The 27,931-nt window shown below is 42.1% G+C and overlaps 1 protein-coding gene across 1 annotated transcript in view; it reads left to right on the forward strand.

Moving 5' to 3' along the window:
* Positions 1-17,774, forward strand: part of KNL1 (kinetochore scaffold 1) — a 70,410-nt gene extending 52,636 nt beyond the window's left edge. The window contains exons 17-26 of the mRNA XM_019011332.4: positions 385-472; positions 3,731-3,808; positions 3,979-4,018; positions 4,905-5,006; positions 5,439-5,539; positions 8,368-8,436; positions 10,490-10,599; positions 10,803-10,921; positions 12,777-12,899; positions 15,507-17,774. Coding sequence (XP_018866877.4) covers positions 385-472; positions 3,731-3,808; positions 3,979-4,018; positions 4,905-5,006; positions 5,439-5,539; positions 8,368-8,436; positions 10,490-10,599; positions 10,803-10,921; positions 12,777-12,899; positions 15,507-15,621 — 945 coding nt within the window. The 3' untranslated portion in view covers positions 15,622-17,774. The remainder of the gene's footprint in view (positions 1-384; positions 473-3,730; positions 3,809-3,978; positions 4,019-4,904; positions 5,007-5,438; positions 5,540-8,367; positions 8,437-10,489; positions 10,600-10,802; positions 10,922-12,776; positions 12,900-15,506) is intronic.
* The last annotated feature ends 10,157 nt before the right edge of the window (positions 17,775-27,931 follow it).

Genomic DNA, 27,931 nt, shown 5'->3' on the forward strand with positions numbered 1-27,931 from the left:
AATCCCAGCACTTTGGGAGGCCGAGGCGGGCGGATCACGAGGTCGGGAGATCGAGACCATCCTGGCTAACACGGTGAAACCCCGTCTCTACTAAAAATACAAAAAATTAGCCAGGCATGGTGGCAGGCACCTGTAGTCCCAGCTAATCAGGAGGCTGAGGCAGGAGAATGGCATGAACCCGGGAGGCGGAGCTTGCAATGAGCCCAGATGGCGCCACTGCACTCCAGCCTGGGTGACAGAATGAGACTCCGCCTCAAAAAAAAAAAAAAAAAAAAAGATTTGCCTGTTTGTGATCATGATAGAGCGATTATGTGAGCAGTTTGAACCATTTATAATATTTTCTTTAGAGGTTTAACTTGACAGTCTATAATCTTTTGTATTTAGAATGAGAGGGAGAAACTTCAAATAAAGATGGATGAGATGGATAAAATACTTAAGAAGATCAATAACTGCCTCACTGAGATGGAAACAGGTAAAGTATTTTAAATACTTTTCCAAAAGAAAATTTAATTTTATCTAAATGCTCTCCTACAGTAGAGAATGTTGGTACCATGATATTGAAGACTTGTATTAGCAACTTGAGATATTAAATTAGAGTAAATTGGCCGGGTGCAGTGGCTCACGCCTGTAATCCCAGCACTTTGGGAGGCCGAGCCGGGCAGATCACCTGAGGTCAGGAGTTCGAGACCAGCCTGGCCAACATGGTGAAACCCCATCTCTACTAAAAATTTTAAAATTAGCTGGGCATGGTGACGGGCGCCTGTACTCCAGCTACTCGGGAGGCTGAGGCAGGAGAATAGTTTGAACCCAGGATGTGCAGGTTGCAGTGAGCCAAGATTGCACCACTGCATTCCAGCCTGGGTGACAGAGCGAGACTCCCTCTCAAAAAAAAAATAATAAAATAAATAAATAAATTAGAGCAAGTTAAAGTTCCTTTACTATAGTCATCCATAATACAATCAAGAGTTGCTCAAGATAACCCAGACTGTAATTTTGTGTTTTTTAATAGATGAATTTATCTCAGTTTGAAAACCATCTATCCTTTCAGTTTGGTCTTTCATAATCCCAACTTTTTAGAGTTACTCTCCTGAAACTCCTTTCTCAAAGATCACGTAATTCTGCATAGTCATCAAATTTTGTTCTTCTCAGTCCTTAGCCATTTTGACCTCTTTCAGCATTTGACATTGATGACTGTTCTTTTCTTCCTGAAATGTTCATCTCCCTTAATCTCTGTGATAATGCACTATCTTGACCCAGTTGTTTTCTCCTGGCTGCTCAATCCAGCTTCTCTGTTGGCCTCTCTTTCTCTAACTGATCCCTTGTGGGGATTTAGATTTTATCATCTGTTCTTTTCTATATTCTCTCCCCTAGTGCTTTCGTGTGCCTTAATAATTATGTGACTGATTCCCAAATTTAAATTCCTCAAGCATTTTTTGAGCATATACTGCATGCCAGATACTGTGCTTATTAGTATCAGAAAAGAAATAAAAATATTTAAGACACAGATTTTGCCCTAAAGTAGCTTATAATCATTTCAGGTGAGGGCGTCTTTAGCCTCTCTTTCTTGAATTCTAGACTCAATTTCTAGCTTCCTTCTAAACCTGTATGCAAAAAATATCCTTAAACACCTTAAACTGTGAATACAGCCTGGGCAACAGAGTGAGGCACTATCTCTACAAAAAACAAGAGATTAGCTCAGCGTGGCGGCACATACCTGTAGTCCTAGCTACTTGGGAGGCTGAGGCAGGAAGATCTCTTGAGCCCAGGAGGTCAAGACTACAGTGAGGCAAGATCACACCACTGCACTCCAGCCTGTGCAACAGAGCGAACTAAATAAATAAATTTAAATATATTCTCCGAGCTCAAAAATAAAATCCAAAAACTTGTTCTCTCTTATGATGTTTCTCATCTTTATTTATAGCAGTCACAATTCTTATACATTGTAAAAGCTCAATACTTTCATTGTCTTTGAGGCTCTCTTAACAAGTCCTGTCATTGGCAGCTTCAGCATCTCATGTGTTTATTTTCCTTTCCTATTAAGGCTCACCTTAATTCTGAAATGTGCTATTTCAGTCTTCTAACTAATCTTTATACATTCTTACCATTATTCCACCTTCTTCCATTCCAACCTGCACATTGCTGCCAGATTAATAATTATGAAAGACAGTTTTCATTAATGTTACTCCTCTGAAAAACTTCTGTCTTTCCATTTATTACAAAGTCCAAACTTAACTTTCTTTCTTTTTTTTTTTTTTTTGAGATGGTATTTCACTCTCGTTACCCAGGCTGGAGTCAATGGCACAATCTCTGCTCACTGCAACCTCCGCCTCCCGGATTCAAGCGATTTTCCTGCCTGAGCTTCCCGAGTAGCTGGGATTACAGGCATGCACCACCAGGCCCTGCTAATTTTTTTTTTTTTTTTTTTTTTTTGTATTTTTAGTAGAGACGGGGGTTTCTCCATGTTGGTCAGGCTGATCTCGAACTCCCGACCTCAGGTGATCTGCCCGCCTCGGCCTCCCAAAGTGCTGGGATTACGGGCGTGAGCCACCGCGCCTGGCCCAAACTTAACTTTCTCTGTGGTTGGCTTAAAGAAAAAAAAAAAAAGTCCAAACTTCTGAGCTTGACATTTCATATCTTCTACAGTTGTTTTCAGATTTACATGATTTGTTACTACTCCCATACACCTCTTAAATTCCAACCAAACATTGCTATTTTTATGCAGTTCTGCCACTTTTTTGAGACAGAATCTCTCTCTGTCACCCAGGCTGGAGTGCAGTGGCATGATCTCTGCTCACTACAACCTCTGCCTCCTGGATTCAAGCAATTCTTGTGCCTCAGCCTCCCAGGCAGCTGGGATTACAGGCATGCACCACCACCCCCAGCTAATTTTTGTATTTTTAGTAGAGATGATGTTTCACCATCTTGGCCAGGCTGGTCTCAACTCCTGGCCTCAAGTGATCTGCCCATCTCAGCCTCCCAAAGTGCTAGGATATCAGGCATCAGCCACTACGCCTGCCTTTTTCTTTTATTAAAAAAAAAAAAAAAGAGAGAGAGTCAGAGTCTCATTCTGTTGCCCAGGCTGGGGTGCAGTGGCATGATCATAGCTCACTGCAGCTTCAAACTCCTGGGCTCAAGGAATCCTCCTTCCTCAGCCTCCTGAGTAGTTGGGACTATAGGCACATGCCACTAGCCTGATCATTTCTACTTTGGTCTTTGCTACTACATACTACGTTCTCTTTCTGTTTTTCACCAAAGAAAGTAGTCTCTTTTCCTTGAGCTCTCATGGCTCTTTTGTTAGTACTTCTTACATTACCCATCACATCTACTTGTATTATAGTTATTCTGTATAGTTTATCTTCCTGATTAAATTATAAGCTCTGTGGAGGCAGGAATCAGCTCTTCTTTTTCTCCATCTCCTTCAGAGTCCCTAGGACTATATTTCATACATATTAAGTGCCTAGTACATGTTTTTTGCACTGAATTGACCATGAGTACATGAATTCCATAGTCTAAAGTTCACCCCTTTGTTGACTACCTTACTTTCTCTTTCACAGAAAAAAAAAAAAATAGAAACCATCAGACTAGAACTTCTGAACTTCCTACTACCAAAGAAACAATCTGTCGTTGTTTAATAAATTGTTTTTGATTGAATTATTCTTTTTTTCCTTACTTTATTTTCTTTTTTTACTATTTTTCACTGAATTATTCTAACAAATACTGTCTACTTTAGAAACTAAGAATTTGGAGGATGAAGAGAAAAACAATCCTGTGGAAGAATGGGATTCTGAAATGAGAGCTGCAGAAAAAGGTAATTGAATTAGTTAAGGAGATAAATGGGTGTGGGGGAAGCCCTTCTGTTCTGAGTTTGTTTATATACTTTGGTGAGATTAAGTCAGAATTTTCAATAAAACAGATGATTTTTGTGGCAACATTCTAATATGTTTGTTCTGTTTTTTTTTTTTTTTCCTGTTTCCAAAGAATTGGAACAGCTGAAAACTGAAGAAGAGGAGCTTCAAAGGTCAGCCTTCAATCCAAGTGTTAGAAAATATAATGCTAAACTACAGAAGGCTAGATGACTTCCTGCCTCCAGAGACTGACAGGATTTGGGGACATGAGTCTTGACTGAGGCTGACTCAGGGCTTCTCCACTTTGAATGGAAACCTAGAGTCCATCTTAGTCAACAGTAGTTTTGAAGCACTTATTGTTTACAGGGCATTTATCCACAACAGTGTTTCTCAAGCTTGAATATTACCAGTATCCTTTTTGTTTAATAAATGTAAATATAAACAAGTATAAAATGAAGTATATATTTCTTAGGCCTATGAATCTTATTCAACTGTAAGTGTAAAAGAAAATAAATAGAAATAATGACAAAGCCACTAAAATTCTAGTTGACAACATTAATTTGACAGGTGATAGTGTTTGGCTGAAATTAAATTGATGCTAGCAAAATGATTAACAAAGATATGTTCTGTTTAGCTCTAACAACTAAACAAAACCAAATACAGGCAAAAAAAAAAAAAACCCTGTGACATGTCTCAGTTTTAAAGTATATCTTATGATCTACATTATGCTTATATTTTTATATTTTTGCTTTTTATCAAAAATAAAAATGTAGTATTTAAAAATTATCTTAACATGTGAATCCCAAGGATATCTTCATGAATCCTAATTTGAAAAACAATGATTTATGCCTTTCCCAGGTAGACCCACTTCTAGATTAATGCTTATTAAAAAAAAAAAAAAAAACTAAGAATGCAGAAATGGATGCCATACACCTAACATTATTACCTCAATGGGGAGTCATGTAGCATGTGACTTCTTATCATAAACCTTTTATATTGATAGAGTCTGAATTCTCTAACAAAAGCCTTATCTCTCTGAATACCTGCTTTTATTTGCAGAAATCTCTTAGAACTGGAGGTACAAAAAGAGCAGACCCTTGCTCAAATAGACTTTATGCAAAAACAAAGAAATAGAACTGAAGAGCTACTGGATCAGTTGAGGTAAGGAAATGCAGGCATCATTTGTTTGTGTTTTATTCTGTACCTTGTGGTTGTTTAAACCGATTGGAGCAATTGATGTATTTTTAATGTGTTGCTGTTTTTAACCTATACAGTGGTGTTTCAAAAAGAGTCAGTGTACTCAACAGTAAGCTGGAAATAGAGTAGAAGAACTATGGAATTATAATTTTTCCATATTTTATACTTTTCTTTGCGTAGACTTGGTGTTTCTCCGATATACAACTCAAGATTGGGTTCTTAGTTATTTCAAAAGCTTAAGTTTGTACATTCACAATATATGAATTGAAATATTTTCTCCCAGTCCAGTGGAAAAACATTAGCAGCTGCTGTTGGTACTGTTTGGGTGGTATCAGAAGTTCTCTTTTATGTTAATTTTAAAAATGCTTTTTAAAAATCTTGTTTATCTCTCTACAGCTTGTCTGAGTGGGATGTCGTTGAGTGGAGTGATGATCAAGCTGTATTCACCTTTGTTTATGACACGATACAACTCACCATCACCTTTGAAGAGTCAGTTGGTAAGGAGCCAAAGTGAGAGAATTCTTTTACAGAAAAATGAATGGCTACACTCACTAAAAATTCAAATCTTTATTTTACTATACTGATAACTATTGGCATGATGAGAGCACTGCTGAAAGTCTTAGAACAGTCACTTTATTGATAGCAGAATTTTATTTTATTTTGTAAAGAATAAAATAAAAATGGAATTAGTGAACGTTGCCCTTTGTTGAATTACATTAAATAAAAATTTTGCTATCCAAATAATGGATAAACATGCTACTCATGTCTATTTACTATGAGTTTCTTTCTTTTCATCTCCATCTTTCGTGATAGAGAATAGAGAATTTACCCTAATGGCTGGAGATTCTTTTTTTTTTTTTTTTTTTTTTCTTTTTTTACTTAAGAGTGAGGCCCTGCAGCTCACGCCTGTACTCCCAGCACTTTGGGAGGCTGAGGTGGGCGGATCATCTGAGGTCAGGAGTTCGAAACCGGCCTGGCCAACATGGTGAGACCCCGTCTCTACTAAAACTACAAAAAATGAGCTGGGCATGCACCTGTAATCCTAGTTACTCGGGAGGCTGAGACAGGAGAATCATTTGAACCCAGGAGGTGGAGGTTGCAGTGAGCCAAGATCGTGCCACTGCACTCCAGCCTGGGCAACAGAGCAAAACTCTGTCTCAAAAAAAAAAAAAAAAAAAAAAAAGAATGAGGCCCTAACAAGTTAATTGGAAGTTCTGTGTGTATAGGTGGGTTTATCATCTAAAAGGATAAAATCACTATATAGGGTGGAAATCACTATATGGTAACTGGACAGAGGCCCAGCTGTTTTGTTGGAGTTTACTAATTGTCAGTGTCGTTTAGGTATTTTCTCTTTAACCAGTCAGCATCAACATGGCCAACCATGGGCAAACATGGCCGTATTGGAACTTAGGATCTTCACAATCTCTGGGCCTCTAAACCTGATTCTCCTTGAAAGTTTCTTTCCTCAATGAATAGCGTTGCCTTCTGTCCAGGTCCAAAATTAAAACTTAGGAATCACTCTATACCTCTTTCTCCCTCGCTGTACATATTCAGATCATCAGTAAGACATGCTTTTTGTTTTTATTTATTTATTTATTTTTATTTATTTATTTTTTTGAGACAGTTTCACTCTGCCACCCAGGCTGAAGTGCAGTAGTGCAATCTCTGCTCACTGCAACCTCTGCCTCCTGGGTTCAAGTGATTCTCCTGCCTCAGCCTTCCAAGTAGCTGGGATTACAGGCATGCACCACCACACCCGGCTAATTTTTTTATATTTTGTGGGGATGGGGTTTCACCATGTGTGTTGTCCAGGCTGGTCTCAACTCCTGACCTCAAGCGATTTGCCCACCTTGGCCTCCCAAAGTGCTGGATTACAGGCATGAACCACAGCACCCAACCTACTGGTTTTAATTTCTTAATATTCATCCGCTGTTTTTCATCTGTTCTGTCAATAATCATCTCTAACCTAGATGACTACAGTAACATTCCAACTGGACTTTATGGATCTTCTCCTCCTCCTCCCTGAAGCTATAGTGATTACTGAAAATCTGACTATGCACCTATTACTCTTAGGCTAATGATCAAAGTATTTGATCTAGCCTATGAAGCATTGCCTGAATTGAATTTTTCTCCTTTTCCTATCTCATACTACCTTCCTACCTCTGCACGTTGGCCACAGTGGACTTCTTTTATTTCCTTAAATGATCATGGTGTTTCCTGCTCAGCCATATTCATCCTATCTCAACACCTTCATGCTGATGTTTCTTATGCCCGAACGCTGTTTTCCCCCACTTCACTAATGAACTCCTACTAATAATTGTAAGAGCTCAGCTCTCAGTGATCAGTTTCTCACCGTTCTGTTGTATGTTCTTGCTTTCTGTGGTTTTCCTTAATAGTACTTAGCATAGTTTGTAGTTCTTGCTGTGTTTATTAGTGCAGTTATCTGTGTGTCTCCCTGAGTTGTAAGCTTGAGGGCACAGTTTGAGTATGCTGTTTTTCTCATGGTATCCACAGTGCCTAACACATAGAAAATATGTAACAAAGCATTCAATAAAGAGAAAATAATCAATTCAGGAGACAGAGATAACTCTAGAGTCTGGAGGAGCGAGCAGCTATCTCAGCTACCTAAAATGTATTATAGCAATGCTAAAAGCATAACTCATTTTTACTGTATTTATACAATGATAGGAGTTGTAGAGAGATGATAACCATTTTCCTTATATGATTGCTGAAAATAAAATTATCTTTGCACAGAAGTTAGGGGTTAAAAGAGGAGGCCTTAACAAATATAGCTGTGTACTACCTTTTAAATGTCCTTCAAAGACATACCAATCAATGTAGTTGAACAGTCTCAGGGGAGCCTTTACTAGATACAGAGAATAATGATTCAAGGATAACCCTTCAACTTCCTGTAGAAAAAACTCTGCTACACAGAAGGAGTAGGATTCTAAAGTACTGAGTTTTATGTGGCTTCAAATCAGGTAGTTTAAAAAAAAAAAAAAAAGGCCAGGCACGATGGCTCATGCCTGTAATCCGAGCACTTTGGGAGGCTGAGGTAGGCGGATCACGAGGTCAGGAGATCGAGACCATCCTGGCTAACATGGTGAAACCCCATGTCTACTAAAAGTACAAAAAATTAGCCAGGTGTGGTGGCGGGCGCCTGTAGTCCCAGCTACTCAGGAGGCTGAGGCAGGAGAATCGCTTGAACCTGGGAGGCTGAGCTTGCAGTGGGCCAAGACTGCGCCATTGCACTCCAGCCTGGGAGACAAAGTGAGACTCTCTGTTTAAAAAATTTTTTTAAAATCATTATTCTGGTTCTTTCTAGTTGGTTTCCCTTTCCTGGACAAGCGTTACAGGAAGATTGTTGATGTCAATTTTCAATCTCTGTTAGACGGTAAGTAGAAAACATTTAAGCCTCTAAAAATTTGTTGGGGCTGGGCACTATGGCTCATGCCTTTAATGCCAGCACTTTGGGAGGCTGAGGCAGGTGGATCACCAGGGGTCAGGAGTTTGAGACCAGCCTGACTAACATGGTGAAACCCCGTCTCTGCTAAAAATACAAAAACTAGCCGGGTGTGGTGGCGCCCTCCTGTAGCCCTAGCTACTCAGGAGGCTGAGGCAGGAGAATCACTTGAACCTGGGAGGTGGAGGTTGTGGTGAGCCAAGATTATGCCACTGCAGTCCAGCCTGGCGACAGAGTGAGACCTTGTCTCAAAAATAAAAAATAAGGCTGGGCACGGTGGCTCACACCTGTAATCCCAGCACTTTGGGAGGCCGAGGAAGGCAGATCACGAGGTCAGGAGTTCGAGACCAGCCTGGCCAACATGATGAAACCCATCTCTACTAAAAATACAAAAATTAGTTGGGCGCGGTGATGGGTGCCTGTAATCACAGCTACTCAGGAGTCTGAGGCAGGAGAATTGCTTGAACCCGGGAGATGGAGGTTGCAGTGAGCCAAGATCGCGCCACTGCACTTCAAGCTGGGTGACAGAGCAAGGCTCCATCTCAAAAAAAAAAAAAAAGATTTAAAAAAAATTATTACAGGCCGGGCATGGTGGCTCACGCCTGTAATCCCAGCACTCTGGGAGGCCTAGGCGGACAGATTACAAGGTCAGGAGATCGAGACTATCCTGGCTAACGCGATGAAACCCCGTCTCTACTAAGAAATACAAAAAAATTAGCCGGGCGTGGTGGCTGGCGCCTGTAGTCCCAGCTACTTGGGAGGCTGAGGCAGGAGAATGGCGTGAACCCGGGAGGCGGAGCTTGCAGTGAGCCGAGATCGCGCCACTGCATTCCAGCCTGGGCGACAGAACGAGACTCCGTCTCAAAAAAAAAAAAAAAATTATTACTGGGTCTTGAGCAATGATTAATAGTAGCTATTTTCATAATTTAAAAATTACTGTTATGAGCACTTATTCTGTATCAGGCATGTGTATTACTTAAATTAACACTATGAAGTCCATGCGATTTGTCCCCCATTTTACAAATTAGGAAACTACAGATCAAAAAACTTAAGTGTTGTGTCTAGGATCACTTAGGTATTAAAGAAAGCCAGGATTGCTGGGTGCCGTGGCTCACACCTGTAATCCCAGCACTTTGGGAGACCAAGGCGGGTGGATCACTGGAGGTCAGGAGTTCAAGACCAGCCTGGCCAACATAGTGAAACCCTGTCTCTACTAAAAATACGAAGAAATTAGCCGGGCATTGTGGTGTGTGCCTGTAGTCCCAGCTACTCGGGAGGCTGAGGCAGGAGAATTGCCTGAATCCGGGAGGCGGAGGTTGCAGTGAGCTGAGATCATGCCACTGCACTCCAGCCTGGGCAATAGAGTGACACTCCGTCTCAAAAAAAGAAATGAAATCCAGGATTTAAACTCAGGTCTGTGTTACATGTAAACCCACACTCTTACTCAAGTACTGTTTCTATATGTGATAAAGTCTTGAGTTTTTGTAGAAATGTCCTATCTTCACCATACATGTTATAATCATGTTTGAAAATAAAAATGGAGAGAATACATCTGGGCATGGTGGCTCATGCCTGTAATCCCAGCACTTTGGGAGGCCAAGGCGGGTGGATTACCTGACATCAGGAGTTCAAGACCAGTCTGTCCAAAATGGTGAAGCCCCCTCTCTACTAAAAATACAAAAATTAGCCAGGTATGGTGGCAGACGCCTGTAATTCCAGCTACTCAGGAGGCTGAGGCAGGAGAATTGCTTGAACTGGGAAGGCAGAGGTTGCAGTGAGCCAAGATCACGCCATGGTACTCCAGCCTGGGTGACAGAGGGAAACAGGAGACTCCAGAAAAAAAAGAAAAAAAAATGGAGAGAATACTTATGTACCTGGTAGTTTGAGAATATTTCTAGCTTATATAATATAGTATTTTTCACTTACATAAAATATATGAGTCATAAGTAATAACCTGCTTTTGCTTTTTTTTTTCCTTCCCCAGAGGATCAAGCTCCTCCTTCCTCCCTTTTAGTTCATAAGCTTATTTTCCAGTACGTTGAAGAAAAGGAATCCTGGAAGAAGACATGTACAACCCAGCATCAGTTACCCAAGGTAAAGCCCGATTGAAGTATTTAAAGGAAAATTTGTGATATCTTTCCAAAAAAAGCAGAACTGAAACTTTACATAAATAATAGTGGATCCTGAAATGATAAATGTATTCAATTGTTTAACTTTTTTGAGTTCTTTGTAAGTGAGCCACTAAGCATTGAAATGTTTTCATAATTTCATTGGATTTTTTTTCCCACTTTTTCTAGATGCTTGAAGAATTCTCACTGGTAGTGCACCATTGCAGACTACTTGGAGAGGAGATTGAGTATTTAAAGAGATGGGGACCAAATTATAACCTAATGAACATAGATATTAATAATAATGAGTAAGTGTATTAGTTCCCAAGGACTGCCATGACAGAGTACTACAAATTGGGTACCTTAACAGGTTCTGGAGGCTGGAGGTCTGAGATTAAGGTGTAAGCGGGTGTTGTTCTTTCTGAGGGCTGTTAGAATCTGTCCATGCCTTCTCCCAGTGTCTGGTGGTTTGCTGGCAATCTTTGGCATTCCTTGGCTTGTAAATGCATAACCTTGATCTCTCCCTTCATGTTCACGTGGTGTCTTTCATTGTGCATGGCTGCGTCCACATTTCCCCTTCTTATAAGGACACTAGTCATAGTGGATTAGGGGCCCACCTTACTCTAGTAGGACTTCATCTTAACATATTACTTGTGTAGTGACCAGATTTCCAAATAAGATCACTTTCTGAGGTATTGGGGGTTTGGAATTCAACATATGAATTTTGGGAAATACAGTTCAACCCAACAGTAAGTACTTGGTCAGCAGTTTATTAAATGAATATATATATACAGTAAGTACTTGGTCAAGTTGGTCAACAACTTGGGCGCAGTGGCTCACTCCTATAATCCCAGCACTTTGGGAGGCCGAGGTGGGCGAATCACAAGGTCAGGACTTCAAGACCAGCCTGGCCAATATGGTGAAACCCCGTCTCTACTAAAAATACAAAAATTAGCCAGGCATGGTGGTGGGCGCCTGTAGTCCCAGCTACTCAGGAGGCTGAGGTAGGAGAATCACTTGAACCCAGGAGGCGGAGGTTGCAGTGAGCTGAGATTTTGCCACTGCCCTCCAGCCTGGGCACAAAGAGACTCCATATCCTCACACCTGTAATCCCAGCACTTTGGGAGGCCGAGGCGGGTGGATCACGAGGTCAGGAGTTCAAGACCAGCCTGGACAAGATGGTGAAACCCTGTCTCTACTAAAAATACAAAAAATTAGCCAGGCGCAGTGGCAGGTGCCTGTAATCCCAGCTGCTTGGGAGGCTGAGGCAGGAGAATCGCTTGAACTTGGAGGGCGGAGGTTGCAGTAAGCCGAGATCACGCCACTGCACTCAGCCTGGGTGACAGAGTGAGACTCCATCTCAAAAAAAAAAAAAAGAGACTCTGTCTCAAAAAAAAAAAAAAGAAAGAAAAGAAATAATATATACCTAAGTTGGACATGCCATTGTGAAAAGAAAATGAAATTGGGCTGGGACGGTGGCTCACATGAGCCTGTAATCCCAACACTTTGGGAAGTGAGGCAGGTGGATCACTTGAGGTCAGGAGTTCAAGATCAATGTGGCCAACAAGGTGAAACCCCATCTCTACTGAAAATACAAAAATTAGCTGGGCGTGGTGGCACACACCTGTAGTCCCAGCTAATCAGGAGGCTGAGGCAGGAGAATCACTTGAACCTGGAAGGTGGAGGTTGCAGTGAGCCGAGATTACGCCACTGCACTCCAGCCTGGGTGACAGAGCGAGGCTCCATCTCAAAAAAAAAAAAAGAAAGAAAAAGAAAAGAAATAATGTATGCCTAACTTTGACATGCCAGCGTAAAAATAAAATGAAATTGTGCTGGGACAGTGGCTCACGCCTGTAATCCCAACACTTTGGGTGGTGAGGCAGGCGGATCACCTGAGGTCAGGAGCTTGAGGCCACATTGGCGAAACCCTGTCTCTACTAAAAATACAAAACTTAGCTGGATGTGGTGGCAGGCGCCTGTAATCCCAGCTACTTCGGAGAATCGATAGAACTTGGGAGGTGGAGGTTGCAGTGAGCCAAAATTGTGCACTGCACTCCAGCCTGGGTGACAGAGCAAGACTCCGTCTCAAAAAAAAAAAAAAAGAAATTGTGTTTCATGCTATTATTGTGTTGCATTTTTAACTGTGGATCTTGTCTTTTACAGATTGAGACTTTTATTCTCTAGCTCTGCAGCATTTGCAAAGTTTGAAATAACTTTGTTTCTCTCAGCCTATTATCCATCTGTACCATTACCTTCCACCATTCAGAATCATGTTGGGAACACTAGGTGAGTAAAGGGCCAACAGGGTAAGACTCTGGGCTACTTTTTTTTTTTTTTTTGAGATGGAGTCTGGCTCTGTTGCCCAGGCTGGAGTGTAGTCGCGCAATCTCGGCTCACTGCAACCTCTGCCTCCCGGGTTCACGCCATTCTCCTGCCTCAGCCTCCTGAGTAGCTGGGACTACAGGTGCCTGCCACCGCACCCGGCTAATTTTTTGTATTTTTAGTAGAGATGGGGTTTCACCATGGTCTCAATCTCCTGACCTCGTGGTCCGCCCACCTCGGCCTCCCAAAGTGCTGGAATTACAGGCTTGAGCAACCGCGCCCGGCAAGGGCTACTTTTTAATGTTCATTTTATTTGAAAGATTCCTCAAAGTGGTCAGCAAATGAGTGGACCATAGTGAGAGCTAAACGTCAGTTCTCTTGAGTTCATTTTGAAGAATTTATGTGTGTGTGTGTGTGTGTGTTTGAGATGGAGTCTCGCTCTGTCACCAGGCTTTAGTGCAGTGGCACGATCTCGGCTCACTGCAACCTCTGCCTCCTGGGTTCAAGTGATTCTCCAGCGTCAGCCTCCCGAGTAACTGGGACTTAAAGGCAAGCGCCACCACACCTAGCTAATTTTTGCATTTTTAGTAGAGATGGGGTTTCACCATGTTGGCCTGGGTGGTCTTGATCTCTTGACCTCGTGATCTGCCCACCTCAGCCTTCCAAAGTGCTGGGGATTACAGGCAAAGAATTTTTTCTTAAAGTCATTGACCTTCATTGCTATCTCCAGTGGATGCTGGAGACCACTGGTCTATTCTTTTGTACCTGCTTCACTTTTTGAATACTCCAACCTAAAACATGAATCAAGAAGGAAAAAACTCACCATTAGCTTAGTACAGATGATATGTAAACAACTTTTATGGCCTTAAAAACAGAGTCGGCTGGGCACGGTTGCTCACACCTGTAATCCCAGCACTTTGGGAGGCCGAGGCAGGTGGATCACGAGGTCAGGAGTTCAAGACCAGCCTGGCCAAGTTGGTGAAACCCTGCCTCTACTAAAAATACAAAAAATTAGCCAGGCGTGGCGGTGGGCGCCTGTAATCCCAGCTACTGGGGAGGCTGAGGCAGAGAATTGCTTGAACCCAGGAGGTGGAGGTTGCAGTGAGCTGAGATCGCACCACTGCACTCCAGACTGGGAGACAAAGCGAAACTCCGTCTCAAAAAAAAAAAAAAAAAAAAGTTAGGGCAGGATACGATGGCTCACACCTTTAAGCGCAGCACTTTGAGAGGCTGAGGTGGGCGGATCACTTGAGCTCGGGAGTACGAGAACAGCCTGGCCAACATGGCGAATCCCCACCTGTACTAAACATACATAAATTAGCTGGGTGTGGTGGTGAGTAGCCCCAGCTAATCTTGAGGCTGAGGTGGCAGGATTGCTTGAGCCTGGGAGGTGGAGATTGTGGTGAGCCAGGATCATGCCACTGGCCTCCAGCCTGGGTGACAGAACCAGGCTCTCTCAAAACAAAACAGAGTCTGTGGAACCAGCCCTAAAAATGTTTCATTCCTCCTAGACTGTGACGTATTTTGTGACTTTTTAGATGCACTGCTGACAAATTGGAAGATAACAGAGTTAAAAATGTGCTCACCTAGGCCGGGCATGGTGGCTCATGCCTGTAATCCCAGCACTTTGGGAGGCCAAGGTGGGCAGATCACTTGAGGCCAGGAGTTTGAGACCAGCCTGGCCAACATGACAAAACCCTTTGTTTTTGACTGGGCGTGGTGGCTCATGCCTGTAATCCCAGCACTTTTGGATGCCGAGGTGGGCGGATCATGAGGTCAGGAGTTCAAGACCATCCTGGCCAACATGATGAAACCCCATCTCTACTAAAAATACAAAAAATAGCCAGGTGTGGTGGCAGGTGCCTGTAATCCCAGCTACTCGGGAGGCTGAGGTAGGAGAATTGCTTGCACCCAGGAGAAAGAGGTTGCCGTGAGCCTAGATTGTGCCACTAACTGCACTGCAACCTGGGCAACAGAGCAAGACTCTGGGGGTGGGGAAAAATTTGCTCACCTTATATTTGTCAGCAAACACCAAGACTAAGATTTTTTATGACCAACAAAAGTAGCTAGGTTAAGATACTTCACAATTACATATAGAATTGGTTCTTAGGCCCTGTTTTGGAATCCCATTTCAAACTGGATATCTGGTTATTTCCAGAAATGCTCATTTGTGCTTCTTAGGAAACTGAGAGACCAAGAACATAAATTCCACTGAATTAGAGACAAGTGTAAGATTTTTTAAAAAATTGATTAACCTGGCTGGGCGCGGTGGCTCACGCCTGTAATCCCAGCACTTTGGGAGGCCGAGGTGGGTGGATCACAAGGCCAGGAGATCGAGACCATCCTGACTAACATGGTGAAACCCCATCTCTACTAAAAATACAAAAATTAGCCGGGCGTGGTGGCAGGCGCCTGTAGTCCCAGCTACTCGGGAGGCTGAGGCAGGAGAATGGCATGAACCCGGGAGGTGGAGCTTGCAGTGAGCGGATTGCGCCACTGCATTCCATCCTGGGCGACAGAGCAAGACTCCATCGGAAAAAAGGAAAATTGATTAACCTTTGTTCTTTCCAGCCAAGATGATATTGCTACCATTCTATCTAAAGTGCCACTGGAGAACAACTACCTGAAGAATGTAGTCAAGCAAATTTACCAAGATCTGTTTCAGGACCGCCATTTCTACCACTAGACCCTTGGACCACCATTGGAACAACCAAGCAGAATGTACTTGATATTATTTCAGGGTCCCATTGCTGTTCAGCCTTTGTTTTTAGGTCATTACAAACTGAGTAAAATTGCTTCTGATGATGTTATAGTTAATCTGTATGTTTTTTAGATCTCTGCAGAATGATGGTGATGAAGTCTGGATGGTAGGCCTCATAGCCTACTATCAACTTACTCATCTTTGTACCAAAGGTTTAAGTAATAGGACACTTAGGAAAAATGTCTCCTAACTAAACTAGTGCTTTCTGCTTTAGTACAAGCCCTAAGGATTAACTTAAGTATAAGAAGTGTTATCACTGACAAGAACATTAGCCACTTTCCCATAACTAGATAGAGCTATGATTTTTTAGGTTGCCTGGCTTCTGCCTAGCAGATATTTCTGGAGTAGAAATGTATCTGTCTACAAACTATTATCCTTTTTCTCCGTTACTAAAATGCTATTAAGAGAAAGTAGGGCTGGGTGCGGTGGCTCACACCGGTAATACCAGCAGTTTGGGAGGCCAAAGTGGGTGAATAGCCTGAGTCCAGGAATTCAAGACCAGCCTGGGCAACATGGCAAAACCCCACCTCTACAAAAAATACGAAAGTTAGCCAGTCATGGTGGCTTGCGCCTGTGGTCCCAGCTACTTAGGAGCTTAAGGCAGGAGGATCACTTGAGCCCAGGAGGCAGAGGTTGCAGTAAGCCGAGACCATTCCACTGCACTCCAGCCTAGGCAACAGAGCAAGACCCTGTCTCAAAAAAACAAAAAGAGAGAAAGCAATAGCACTCAGCTATTGAAATGGTTGCCATCTTTTTTTGAGGGCTTTGGTTTTTATTCTATGGTGTCTATTATGTTTTCTTTTTCTTTTTTTTTTTGAGACGGAGTCTTGCTCTGTCACCCAGACTGGAGTGCAGTGGCATGATCTCAGCTCACTGCAAGCTCTGCCTCCTGGGTTCACGCCATTCTCCTGCCTCAGCCTCCCGAATAGCTGGGACTACAGGTGCCCACCACCATGCTGGGCTAATTTTTTGTCTTTTTAGTAGAAATGGGGTTTCATGATGTTAGCCAGGATGGGCTCGATCTCCTGACCTCGTGATCCGCCTGCCTCGGCTTCTCAAAGTGCTGGGATTACAGGTGTGAGCCACCACACCCAGCAATGTTTTCTTAATAAGTATAGTTTTTCTAGGGAAAGTTAATTCATTTTTGTCTAGTACATATATGTAAATATATTAATGTTGTTTTTGTGTTTGTGATGTAGTAAGGAGATGTATATAGAAATTCATTGAGGTATATAGATACTCATCTGTCTAGGCAGTTCCCAATTTTCTGAAGAATGTTTTACAGCAAAATTTTCTATTTTCTTTTATTAAATAATGACACGTCAAACAATGTCACATCCAAAACACTAGTTTCATCAATTTCTAGCAGTAATAATAGACTTGCTGTAAGTATTGTTTTCTGATGCCATACCCTTGTCATACATATTATTAAATGACCAATATTATGTATGAAGTAGACAAAAAAATTTACTCAAACTTCATTCACATCCTAATTGTGATAATTTTTGTTTTATATTTAATTATAAACCAAAATACATTTGCATTTTTAAGCTAATTTGTCTCAAAATTTTGCTTTATGTTTTCGGATCAGGTTAAAGTCCTGTGGATCCCCTGAATGTTATTGTCCCTCTTGATTGGTTTTTACTTCTGAGCTATATGTCAAAAGACACATAAGCTTCAAAAGTCAAGACAAACCTCATTTGCCATAAAAATCAAGATATAGATGTTCTGTTCCGTAAACTCCTTGAAAAACATTTTAAAGTCATCAGTATGATCTGTTTCCCATGAAACTTAAGTTAGCTTTCGGAGTTATTTCTTTTCTGTAAGTCTGAAAAGTAGAGATTTTGTTTTATGCATTTTAGTAACCTGCAACAACCAACTCTAAAAAAGATTTGGCTTGTAATGACGGTCTCTGCTTTTTTGGGTTTGGAGTACACAATTGTAATATTTACTTAGTTATTTGTGTTTTTCTTTGTTCAAGGTATTGACTAGTTTCATAAATTTTTTGAAAGTTTTTCTTTCATTGGTTGGAAAGCAGATTACATTTTGCACTATTAAAATAAGTTTATTACTTGAAATCTTTTGTGAGTAGTGTTTCTTTATAAAGAATATTTTAGCATTTATCCAATAGACCTTTGAAGATATACCAAAGAAACCTTCCTCTGGAGACACCTACCTATTCAAAACTGAGATTAGGCCAAGTGCATTGGGTCACACCTGTTACACCAGAAGTTTGGGAGGCCGAGTTCAAGCAGGTTGCTTGAGGCCAAGAATTCAAATCCAGCCTACACAACATAGCAAGACCCTATCTCTAAAAATTTTTTTTTTCTTGGCTGGGCATGGTGGCTCATGCCTGTAATGCCAACCCTTCGGGAGGCTGAAGTGGGCAGATCACCTGAGGTCGAAAGTTTGAGACCAACCTGACCAACATGGAGAAACCGTGTCTCTACTAAAAATACAAAATTAGCCAGTCATGGTGGCACATGCCTGTAATTCCAGCTACTTGGGAGGCTGATGCAGGAGAATTGCTTCAACCCGGGAGACAGGTTGCAGGGAGCCGAGATCGCACCATTGCACTCCAGCCTGGGCAACAAGAGCGAAACCCCCATCTAAAAATTAAAAAATAAAAAATTTTCTTGTTTTTGAGATGTGGTCTCACTATGTTGCCCAGGCTGGTCTCGGACTCCTGGGCTCAAGAGATCCTCCCATCTCAGCTTCCCAAATTGCTGGGATTATAGGTGTCGGTCACTGCACCCAGTTTGCTATTCTTTTTCTAACTTCTTGTGATGGTAGGTACCTAGCTCATTTATTTTCATTCTTTTTTTTTTTGAGACGAAGTCTTGCTGTGTCACCCAGGCTGGAGTGCAGTGGCCTATCTCGGCTCACCAAAACCTTCGCCTCCCAGGTTGAAGCAATTCTCTTGCCTCAGCTTCCTGAGTAGCTAGGATTACAGGCGTGCACCTCCACACCCAGCTAATTTGTGTATTTTTGGTAGAGACAGGGTTTCACCATGTTGGCCAGGCTGGTTTCAAGCTCCTGACCTCAGGTGATTCATCCACCTCGGCCTCCCAGAGTGCTGGGATTACAGGCATGAGCCACTGTGCCCAGCCTATTTTCATTCTTTTAACAAGTATTTATGATATATTTCTTTTCTTTTCTTTCTTTCTTTTTTTTTGAAGTAATCCATCTGCCTCCGTATCCCAAAGTGCTGGGATTACAGGCGTGAGCCACCATGCCTGGCCCCATATATTTGTTTCTAAGTAATGTTGTCTATCACTCATTCTTCTCCTAATCTGTTTTTGTTTTTTTTTTTTAAATATTTATGTCTTTTTTTGTTTGTTTGTTTTTTTGAGAGGCCAAGTCTCACTATGTTGCCCAGGCTGGTCTCAAACTCCTGAGCTCAAATGATCTTCTCGCCTCAGCCTCCCAAAGGGCTGGAATTACAGGCCTGAGTCATTGTGCCCAGTCTTAAATATATATGTCTTTTTTGGTCAATAAGAAAGTGAGATTATTACTGTTTCTTAGAACATGACTTCATAACAGAGCTCAGCCCCAAAGATCCAGATCAGACTTGAAGAACAAGAGTTTGAAGGTGATTGCTCCACAAATAAAAAATACTTGTGGGGCAAGAGATTGATTCCAGCATTAATATGTTTGCTTCTAAAATTTTTTCTTTCTTTTTTTTAGACAGGGTCTCTCTCTGTCACTCAGGCTGGAGTGCAGTATCACGATCATGGCTTACTGCAGCCTTGACCTCCCTGGGCTCAAGCAATCCTACCATATCAGCCTCTTGAATAGCTGGGACTACAGATGCACACCACCACCCCCAGCTAATTTTTGTGGAGATGTGATTTCAACATGTTGCCCAAGATGGTCTCAAACTCCTGGGCTCAAGTAATCCACCCACACTGGCCTCCTAAAGTGCTGGGATTACAGGTGTGAGCCACCACACCTGGCCTAAAATTTTCTTCAGTTCTAAAGTTTGTGAAAAGCAACAGTAAGGCTGGGCACGGTGGCTCATGCCTGTAATCCCAGCACTTTGGGAGGCCGAGGTAGGCAGCACTTTGGGAGGCCGAGGTACAAAGATTTCATGATATATAAACTGATTCTGTCTAAAATCTGTTTTTATGCTAAACTTAGTATCACATATAATTATTTTTAAAATTTTTTAATCACCTTATGTTATCACATACTAGATTTTATTCATTCTGTCTAACTGTATTTTTGTGCTTCTTCATCACTTGAGGTCGGGAGTTCAAGACCAGCCTGGCCAACATGGTGAAACCCCATCTCTACTAAAAATACAAAAATTAGCTGGACATGTTGGCACATGCCTGTAATCCCAGCTACTTGGGAGGCTGAGGCAGGAGAATTGCTTGAACCTGGGAGGCAGAGGTTGCAGTGAGCTGAGATGGCGCCACTGCACTCCAGCCTGGGTGACAGAGTGAGACTCCGTCTCCAAAAAAAAAGAAAAAGGAACGTAAATAACAAATCAGACTGAGCCTGGTAGGACCTATAGCTGAGAATAATTACACTCACAGCTGAAGAAGGTTTTTAGACTGAATGACAGAATAAATCCCAAGTGGCAAAAATATACATTTCACTCCTTTAAAAATATTTCACCAGAAATATTTAGGGAAAAAATCATGATGTAAGATATTTTAATCCCCAGGAAATGGCTGGGCGCAGTGGCTCACGCCTGTAATCCCAGCACTTTGGGAGGCGAAGGCGGGCGGATCACGAGTTCAGGCGTTTGAGACCGGCCTGACCAACATGGTGAAACCCCGTCTCTACTAAAAATACAAAAATTAGCCGGGCGTGGTGGTGCGCGCCTACGTCCCAGTTGCTCAGGAGGCTGAGGCAGGAGAATCGATTGAACTTGGGAGGCAGAGGTTGCAGTGAACTGAGATCACTGAGGTTTGCCACCACAGTTGTCTATGGGTAAATACACAGATTTCACAATGCATAAGCAGATTCTGTCTAAAATATTTTCCTGGGTCAAACCTTTACTGGAGCTCTGTAAGGTGTTCAGACTGGCACTAACAAAACACAAGAGACTTCCACATAGCAGTTCTTATCTAGTGTAACATAAACACCATCACAGCATTTTATTAATTGTTATTAATGAAACCTTAACACATTTATCCATCTACTTTATTGTAAACACAGCTGACATTCACATTACCAGAAGAGCATTATTGCAGGAATCAATGTTATGAGAAAGCAATTGCTATGATTTGAATGTTTTGTCCCCTCCAAAACTCTTGAGACTTAATCCCCAATCCGCCAATATTGAAATGTGGGGCCTTTAAGAGGTGATTCAGTCATGAGGGCTGTACCCTCATGAAATGGATTAATGTGTTACTATGGGAGTGGGACTGGTGGCTGTTTCAGAAGAGGAAGAGAGGCTGGCCAGGCGCAGTGCCTCACACCTGTAATCCCAGCACTTTGGGAGGCTGTGGGCAGATCACGTGAGGTCAGGAGTTTGAGACCAGCCTGACCAACATGGTGAAACCCCATCTCTAATAAAAATACAAAAATTAGCTGGATGTGGTGGCACCTGCCTGCGGTACCAGCTACTCAGGAGGCTGAGGGAAAAGAATCGCTTGAAGCCCAGAGGTAGAGGTTGCAGTGAGCTGAGATCACACCACTGCACTCCAGCCTGAACGACAAGAGCAAGACTCCATTTCAAGAAAAAAAAAAGGATGAGAGAGCCAGGTACGGTGGTTCACACCTGTAATCCCACCATTGTGGGAGGCCGAGGAACGGGATGGGGGATCTCTTGAGCTCAGGAGTTTGAAACTAGCCTGGGCAACATGGCAAAATCCCATCTGCACAAAAAATACAAAAATTAGCAGGGCATGGTGGTGCGTACCTGTGGTCCCAGCTTCTTGGGAGGCTAAAGTGGGGATATCACTTGAGCCCAGGAGGCAGAGGGTGCAGTGAGCCAAGATGATGCCGCTGCACTCCAGCTTAGATGAGAGTGAGACCCTGTCTCCCACAAAAAAAGAAAAAAAAAAAAGAGGAAAAGAGACTTGAGCTAACACTCTCAGCCCCCTCGACCTGTGGTGCCCTCTGCCAACAGGCACCCCATCAGAGTCCCTATCAGCAAGAAGGCCCTCATCAGATGTGTCTCATCAACCTTGGACTTCTCAGCCTCCAGAACTGTAAGAAATACATTTTTGTTTCTTTATAAATGACTTGAGTTTTAGGTATTCTGTTACAAGCAACAGAAAATGGACTAAGATGGAAAATATTGTTGTCCATGGCTAAGTACAAAGATTTCATGATATATAAACTGATTCTGTCTAAAATCTGTTTTTATGCTAAACTTAGTATCACATATAATTATTTTTAAAAATTTTTAATCACCTTATGTTATCATATACTAGATTTTATTCATTCTATCTAACTGTATTTTTGTGCTTCTTCACCATCCACACTCGCCTCCATCCCCATTACCCTCCCAGTCACTGGTAACCACCATTCTATTGTCTTTTTCCATGAGTTCAATTATTTAAATTTTATTTAATTAATTAATTTTTTATTTTTTGAGACAGAGTCTCACTCTGTTGCCAGGCTGGAGTGCAGTGGCGTGATCTTGGCTCACTGCAACCTCCACCTCCCAGGTGCAAGCAATTCTCCTGTCTCAGCCTCCCAAGTAGCTAGGACTATGGGCGCCAGCCACCACACCCAGCTAATTTTTTGTACTTTTAGTAGAGACGGGGTTTCACCATGTTGGCCAGGATGGTCTCGATTTCTTGACCTCGTGATCCACCTGCCTCGGCCTCCTAAAGTGCTGGGATTACAGGCATGAGCTACCGCTCCGGGCCTCAATTATTTAAATTTTTAGCTCCCACAAATAAGTGAGAACATGTAAAGTTTGCCCTTCTGTGTCTGGCATATTTCATTTACTGTAATGACCTCCAGTTCCATCTATGTTGTTGCAAATGACAGGATCTCATTCTTTCTTTTGGCCGAATAGTACTCCATTGTGTGTATGTACCACATTTTCTTTATCCGTTCGTCTGTTGATGGGCACTTAGGTTCCTTCCAAATATTGTCTATTGTGAATAGTGTTGCAATAAACATGGAAGTGCCGACATCTCTTTGATACATTGATTTTCTTTCTATTGGGTATACCCCTAGCTGTAGGATTGCTTGATCATATGGTAGCTCTATTTTTAGTTTTTTGGTTTTTTTTTTTTTTTGAGATGGAGTCTCACTCTGTCACCAGGCTGGAATGCAGTAACGTGATCTCGGCTCACTGCAACCTCTACCTCCCATGTTCAAGCGATTCTTCTGCTTCAGCCTCCCAAGTAGCTGGGACTACGGGTGCCCACCACCACGCCCAGCTAATTTTTGTATTTTTAGTAGAGATGCGGTTTCACCATGTTGGCCGGGATGTTCTCGATCTCTTGACCTCGTGATCCGCCTGACTCGACCTCCCAAAGTGCTGGGATTACAGGCGTGAGCCACCGCACCCGGCCTATTTTTAGTTTTTTAAGGAACCTCCGAAGTGTTGTACATAGTAGTTATACTAACTTTCATTCCCACCAACAGTGTACAAGGGTTCCCTTTTCTCCAGATCCTTGCCAGCATTCATGCCTGTCTTTTAGATAAAAGCCATTTTAACTGAGGTGATAATGATTCTCATTGCAGTTTTGATTTGCATTTCTCTGATGATCAATGATGTTGAGTACTTTTTCATATGCCTGTTTGCCATTTGTATGTCTTTTGAGAAATGCCTATTCAGATTTTTTGCCCATTTTTAATTGGATTATTAGATGTCTTGTCTATTGAGTTGTTTCAGCTCCTAATATATTCTGGTTATTATTATTATTATTGAGATGGAGTCTTGCTCTGTTGCCCAGGCTGGAGTGCAGTGGTGCAATCTTGGCTCACTGCAACCTCCACCTCCTGAGTTCAAGTGATTCTCCTGCCTCAGCCTCCCAAGTAGCTGGGACTACAGGTGCATGCCACCACGCCTAGCTATTTTTTTGTATTTTTAGTAGAGACAGGGTTTCACCGTGTCAGCCAGGATAGTCTTGATCTCCTGACCTTGTGATCCACCTGCCTCAGCCTCCCAAAGTGCTGGGATTACAGGCATGAGCCACTGTGCCCAGCCTGGTTATTATTATTATTATTATTATTATTATTATTATTATTATTATTATTATTTGAGACAGATTCTCACTCTGTTGGCCAGACTGGAGTGCAGTGGCATGATCTTGGCTCACTGCAACCTCCACCTCCCAGCCTCAAGCAATTTCCCTGCCTCAGCTTCCCAAGTAGCTGGGATTATAGGTGCACACCACCACACTCAGCTAATTTTTTTTTTTTTTTTTTTTTTTGTAGAAATGGGGTTTCATCATGTTGGCCAGGCTGGTCTTGAACTCCTGACCTCAAGTGATCCACCTGCCTCAGCCTCCCCATGCACTGGCATTACAGGCATGAGCCACCACACCCAGCCTATATTCTGGTTATTAATCCCTTGTCAGATGGATAGTTTGCAAATATTTTCACCCATTCCGTGGGTTGTCTCTTGACACTTTGTTGATTGTTTCCTTTGCTGGGCAGAAGTTTTTTAATTTGATGTGATCCCATCTGTCCATTTTTGCTTTAGTTACCTGTTTTAATAGTTTCATAGTTTGAGGTCTTAGATTTAAATCTTTAATCCATTTTGATTTGATTTTTGTATATGGTGAGAGATAGGGGTCTAGTTTCATTCTCATACATATGGATATACAGTTTTCCCCACCCCTTTTATTGAAGAGACTGTCCTTTTTCCAGTATATGTTCTTGGCAGCTTTGTCAAAATGAATTCATTGTAAATTTATGGATTTATTTCTGAGTTCTCTATTCTGTTCCATTGGTCTATGTGTCTATTTTTATGCCACTACCATGCTGTTTTCAATATTATAGCTCTGTAATATAATTTGAAGTCAGAAAATGTGATTCCTCCAGTTTTGTTCTTTTTACTCAGGATAGCTTTGGTTATTCTGGATCTTTTCTGGTTCCATATACATTTTAAGTTTGTTTTTTCTATTTCTGTGAAGAATGTCATTGGCATTTTGATAGTGATTGCATTGAATCTGTAGATTGCTTTGGATGGTATGGACATCTTAACAATATTTATTCTTCCAATCCATGAACATGGAATAGCTTTCCTTTTTATGTGTCCTTTTAGAGTTCTTGTATCCGTTTTTTTTTTTTTTTTTTTTTTTTTGAGACGGAATCTCACTCCATTGCCCAGGCTGGAGTGCAGTGGCATGATCTCCATTCACTGCAAGCTCCGCCTCCCGGGTTCACGCCATTCTTCTGCCTCAGCCTCCTGAGTAGCTGGGACTACAGGTGCACACCACCACATCCAGCTGATTTTTGTATTTTTAGTAGAGACGGGGTTTCACCATGTTGGCCAGGATGGTCTCGATCTCCTGGCCTCATGATCCACCTGCCTCGGCCTCCCAAAGTGCTGGGATTACAGGCGTGAGCCACCACGCCCGGCTGTCAGTGTTTTATAGTTTTCATTGCAGAGATTTTTCACTTCTTTGGTTAAGTTTATTCCTAGGTATTTTATTTTATTTGTAGCTATTGTAAATGGGATTACTTTCTTGATTTATTTTTCAGATGCTCATTGTTGGCATATAGAAATGTTGCTGCTTGGCCGGGCACAATGGCTCATGCCTGTAATCCCAGAACTTTGGGAGGCCAAGGTGGGCGGATCATGAGGTCAGGAGTTTGAGACTAGCCTGACCAACATGGTGAAACCCTGTCTCTATTAAAAACACAAAAGAATTAGCCAGGCATGGTGGCACACGCCTGTAGTCCCAGCTACTCGGGAGGCTGAGGCAGCAGAATCACTTGAACCCAGGAGGCAGAGGTTGCAGTGAGCTGAGATTGCACCACTGCACTCCAGCCCGGGCGACAGAGCAAGACTCCGTCTCAAAAATAAATAAATAAATACAAAAATTATTTGGGTGTGGTGGCACATGCCTGTTATCCCAGCTACTCGGGAGGCTGAGGCTGGAGAATCACTTGAACCCAGGAGGCGGTGGTTGCAGTGAGCCAAGATTGCGCCACTGCCCTCCAGCCTGGGTGACAGAGCGAGATTCCATCTCAAAAAAAGAGAAAGAAATGCTGATGCTTTTCGTACGTTGATTTTGTATCCTGCAACTTTACTGAATTTGTTTATCTTTACTGAATTTGAGTTTTTTGGTGGAGTCTTTAGGTTTTTCTAAATATAAAAGCCTATCATCTGCAAACAGAATAATTTGACTTCTTCCTTTTCAATTTTGGGTTCCCTTTATTTCTTTCTTTTTTCTGATTGCTATAGCTAGGACTTCCAGTACTATGTTGAATAACAGTGCTGAAAGTGGGCATGCTTGCCTTGTTCTAGATCTTAGAGAAAAGGTGTTATCAAAACACCAGGTGTTAGGCCGGGCACAGTGGTTCACACTTGTAATCCCAGCACTTTGGGGAGCTGAGGCGGGTAGATGACTTGAGTAGCTGAGATTACAGGCATGTGTCACCACACCTGGCTAATTTTTGTATTTTTAGTAGAGATGGGGTTTCCCCATGTTGGCCAGGCTGGTCTTGAACTCTTGACCTCAGGTGATCCACCTGCCTCAGCCTCCCAAAGTGCTGGGATTATAGGCGTGAGCCACTGTGCCCGGCAGTAGGATGAGTTTGGAAGTATTCCCTCGTGCTTTATTTTTTGGAATAGTTTGAGTAAGATTAGTATTAATTCTTATTTAAATGTTTGGTAAAACTCAGCAGTGAAGCCATTGGGCCCCAGGCATTTCTTTGCTGGGAGAATTTTTATTATGGCTTTGATCTCATTACTTGTGATTGGTTTGTTCAGGTTTTGAGTTTCTTCATGGTTCAATCTTGATAAGTGGTATGTGTCTAGGAATGTATTTGTTTCTTCCAGATTTTCCAATGTATTGGCATATAGTTGTTCATAGAAGCCACTAACAATCCTTTGAATTTCTTCTGTATCAGTTGTAATGTCTCCTTTTTCATCTCTGATTTTACTTACCTGGTTCTTCTCTCTTTTTCTCTTTTTTCTTTTTCTTTTTTGGATGGGGTCTCGCTCTATCGCCCAGGCTGGAGTGCAGTGGTGCGATTTCGGCTCACTGCAAACTGTGTCTCCCGGGTTCACGCCATTCTCCTGCCTCAGCCTCCTGAGTAGCTGGGACTACAGGTGCCCCCCACCATGCCTGGCTAATTTTTTTTTGTATTTTTAGTAGAAACGGGGTTTCACCGTGTTAGCCAGGATGGTCTCAATCTCCTGACCTCGTGATCCGCCCACCTTGGCTTCCCAAAGTGCTAGGATTACAGACATGAGCCACTGTGCCCGGCCTTCTCTCTTTTTTTCTTAGTCTGGCTAAAGGTTTGTCAGTTTTATCTTTTCCAAAAAAAAAAACAACTTTTTGTTTTGTTGATTTTTGTATTGTTTGAATTTCATTTCAAATTCATTTATATCTGCTCTGATACTTATTATTTATTTTCTTTTCCTAATTGTGGGTTCAGTTTGCTCTTACTTTTCCAGTGCCTTTTTTTTTTTTTTTTTTTTTTTTTTGAGACAGAGTCTTGCTCTTTTGCCCAGGCTGGAGTGCAGTGGCACAATCTCGGCTCACTGCAACCTGTGCCTCCCGGGTTCAAGGGATTCTCCTGCCTCAGCCTCCCGAGTAGCTGGGATTACAGGCATATGCTACCATGCCCAGCTAATTTTTGTATTTTTAGTAAACATGGGGTTTCACGATGTTAGCCAGGCTGGTCTTGACCCTTGACCTCAGGTGATCCACCTGCCTTGGCCTCCCAAAGTGCTGTGATTACAGGCCACCGTGCCTGGACATTACTTTTCCAGTTCTTTAAGATGTATCATCAGGTTATTTACTTGAAGTTTTTGTTATTTTTTGATGTAGGCACTTATAGCTATACATTTCCCTCTTAGTACTGCTTTCACTGTATCCCATAGGTTTTGGTATGTTGTGTTTCCATTATCATTCTTTTCAATACATTTTTCAATTTCCTTCTTAATTTTTGCATTGACCCACTGTCAGGAGCATATTGTTTAATTTCAATGTGTGTGTATATTTTCCAAAATTCCTGTTATTGAGTTCTAGTTTTATTCCAATGTGGTCAGAGAAGATGCTTGATATTATTTCAATTTTTTGAATGTTTTAAGACTCGTTTTGTGTTTTAACATATGGTCTATCCTTCAGAATGA

This window comes from Gorilla gorilla, chromosome 16 (assembly GCF_029281585.2).
Source record: "Gorilla gorilla gorilla isolate KB3781 chromosome 16, NHGRI_mGorGor1-v2.1_pri, whole genome shotgun sequence".
Taxonomy (NCBI): domain Eukaryota; kingdom Metazoa; phylum Chordata; class Mammalia; order Primates; family Hominidae; genus Gorilla; species Gorilla gorilla.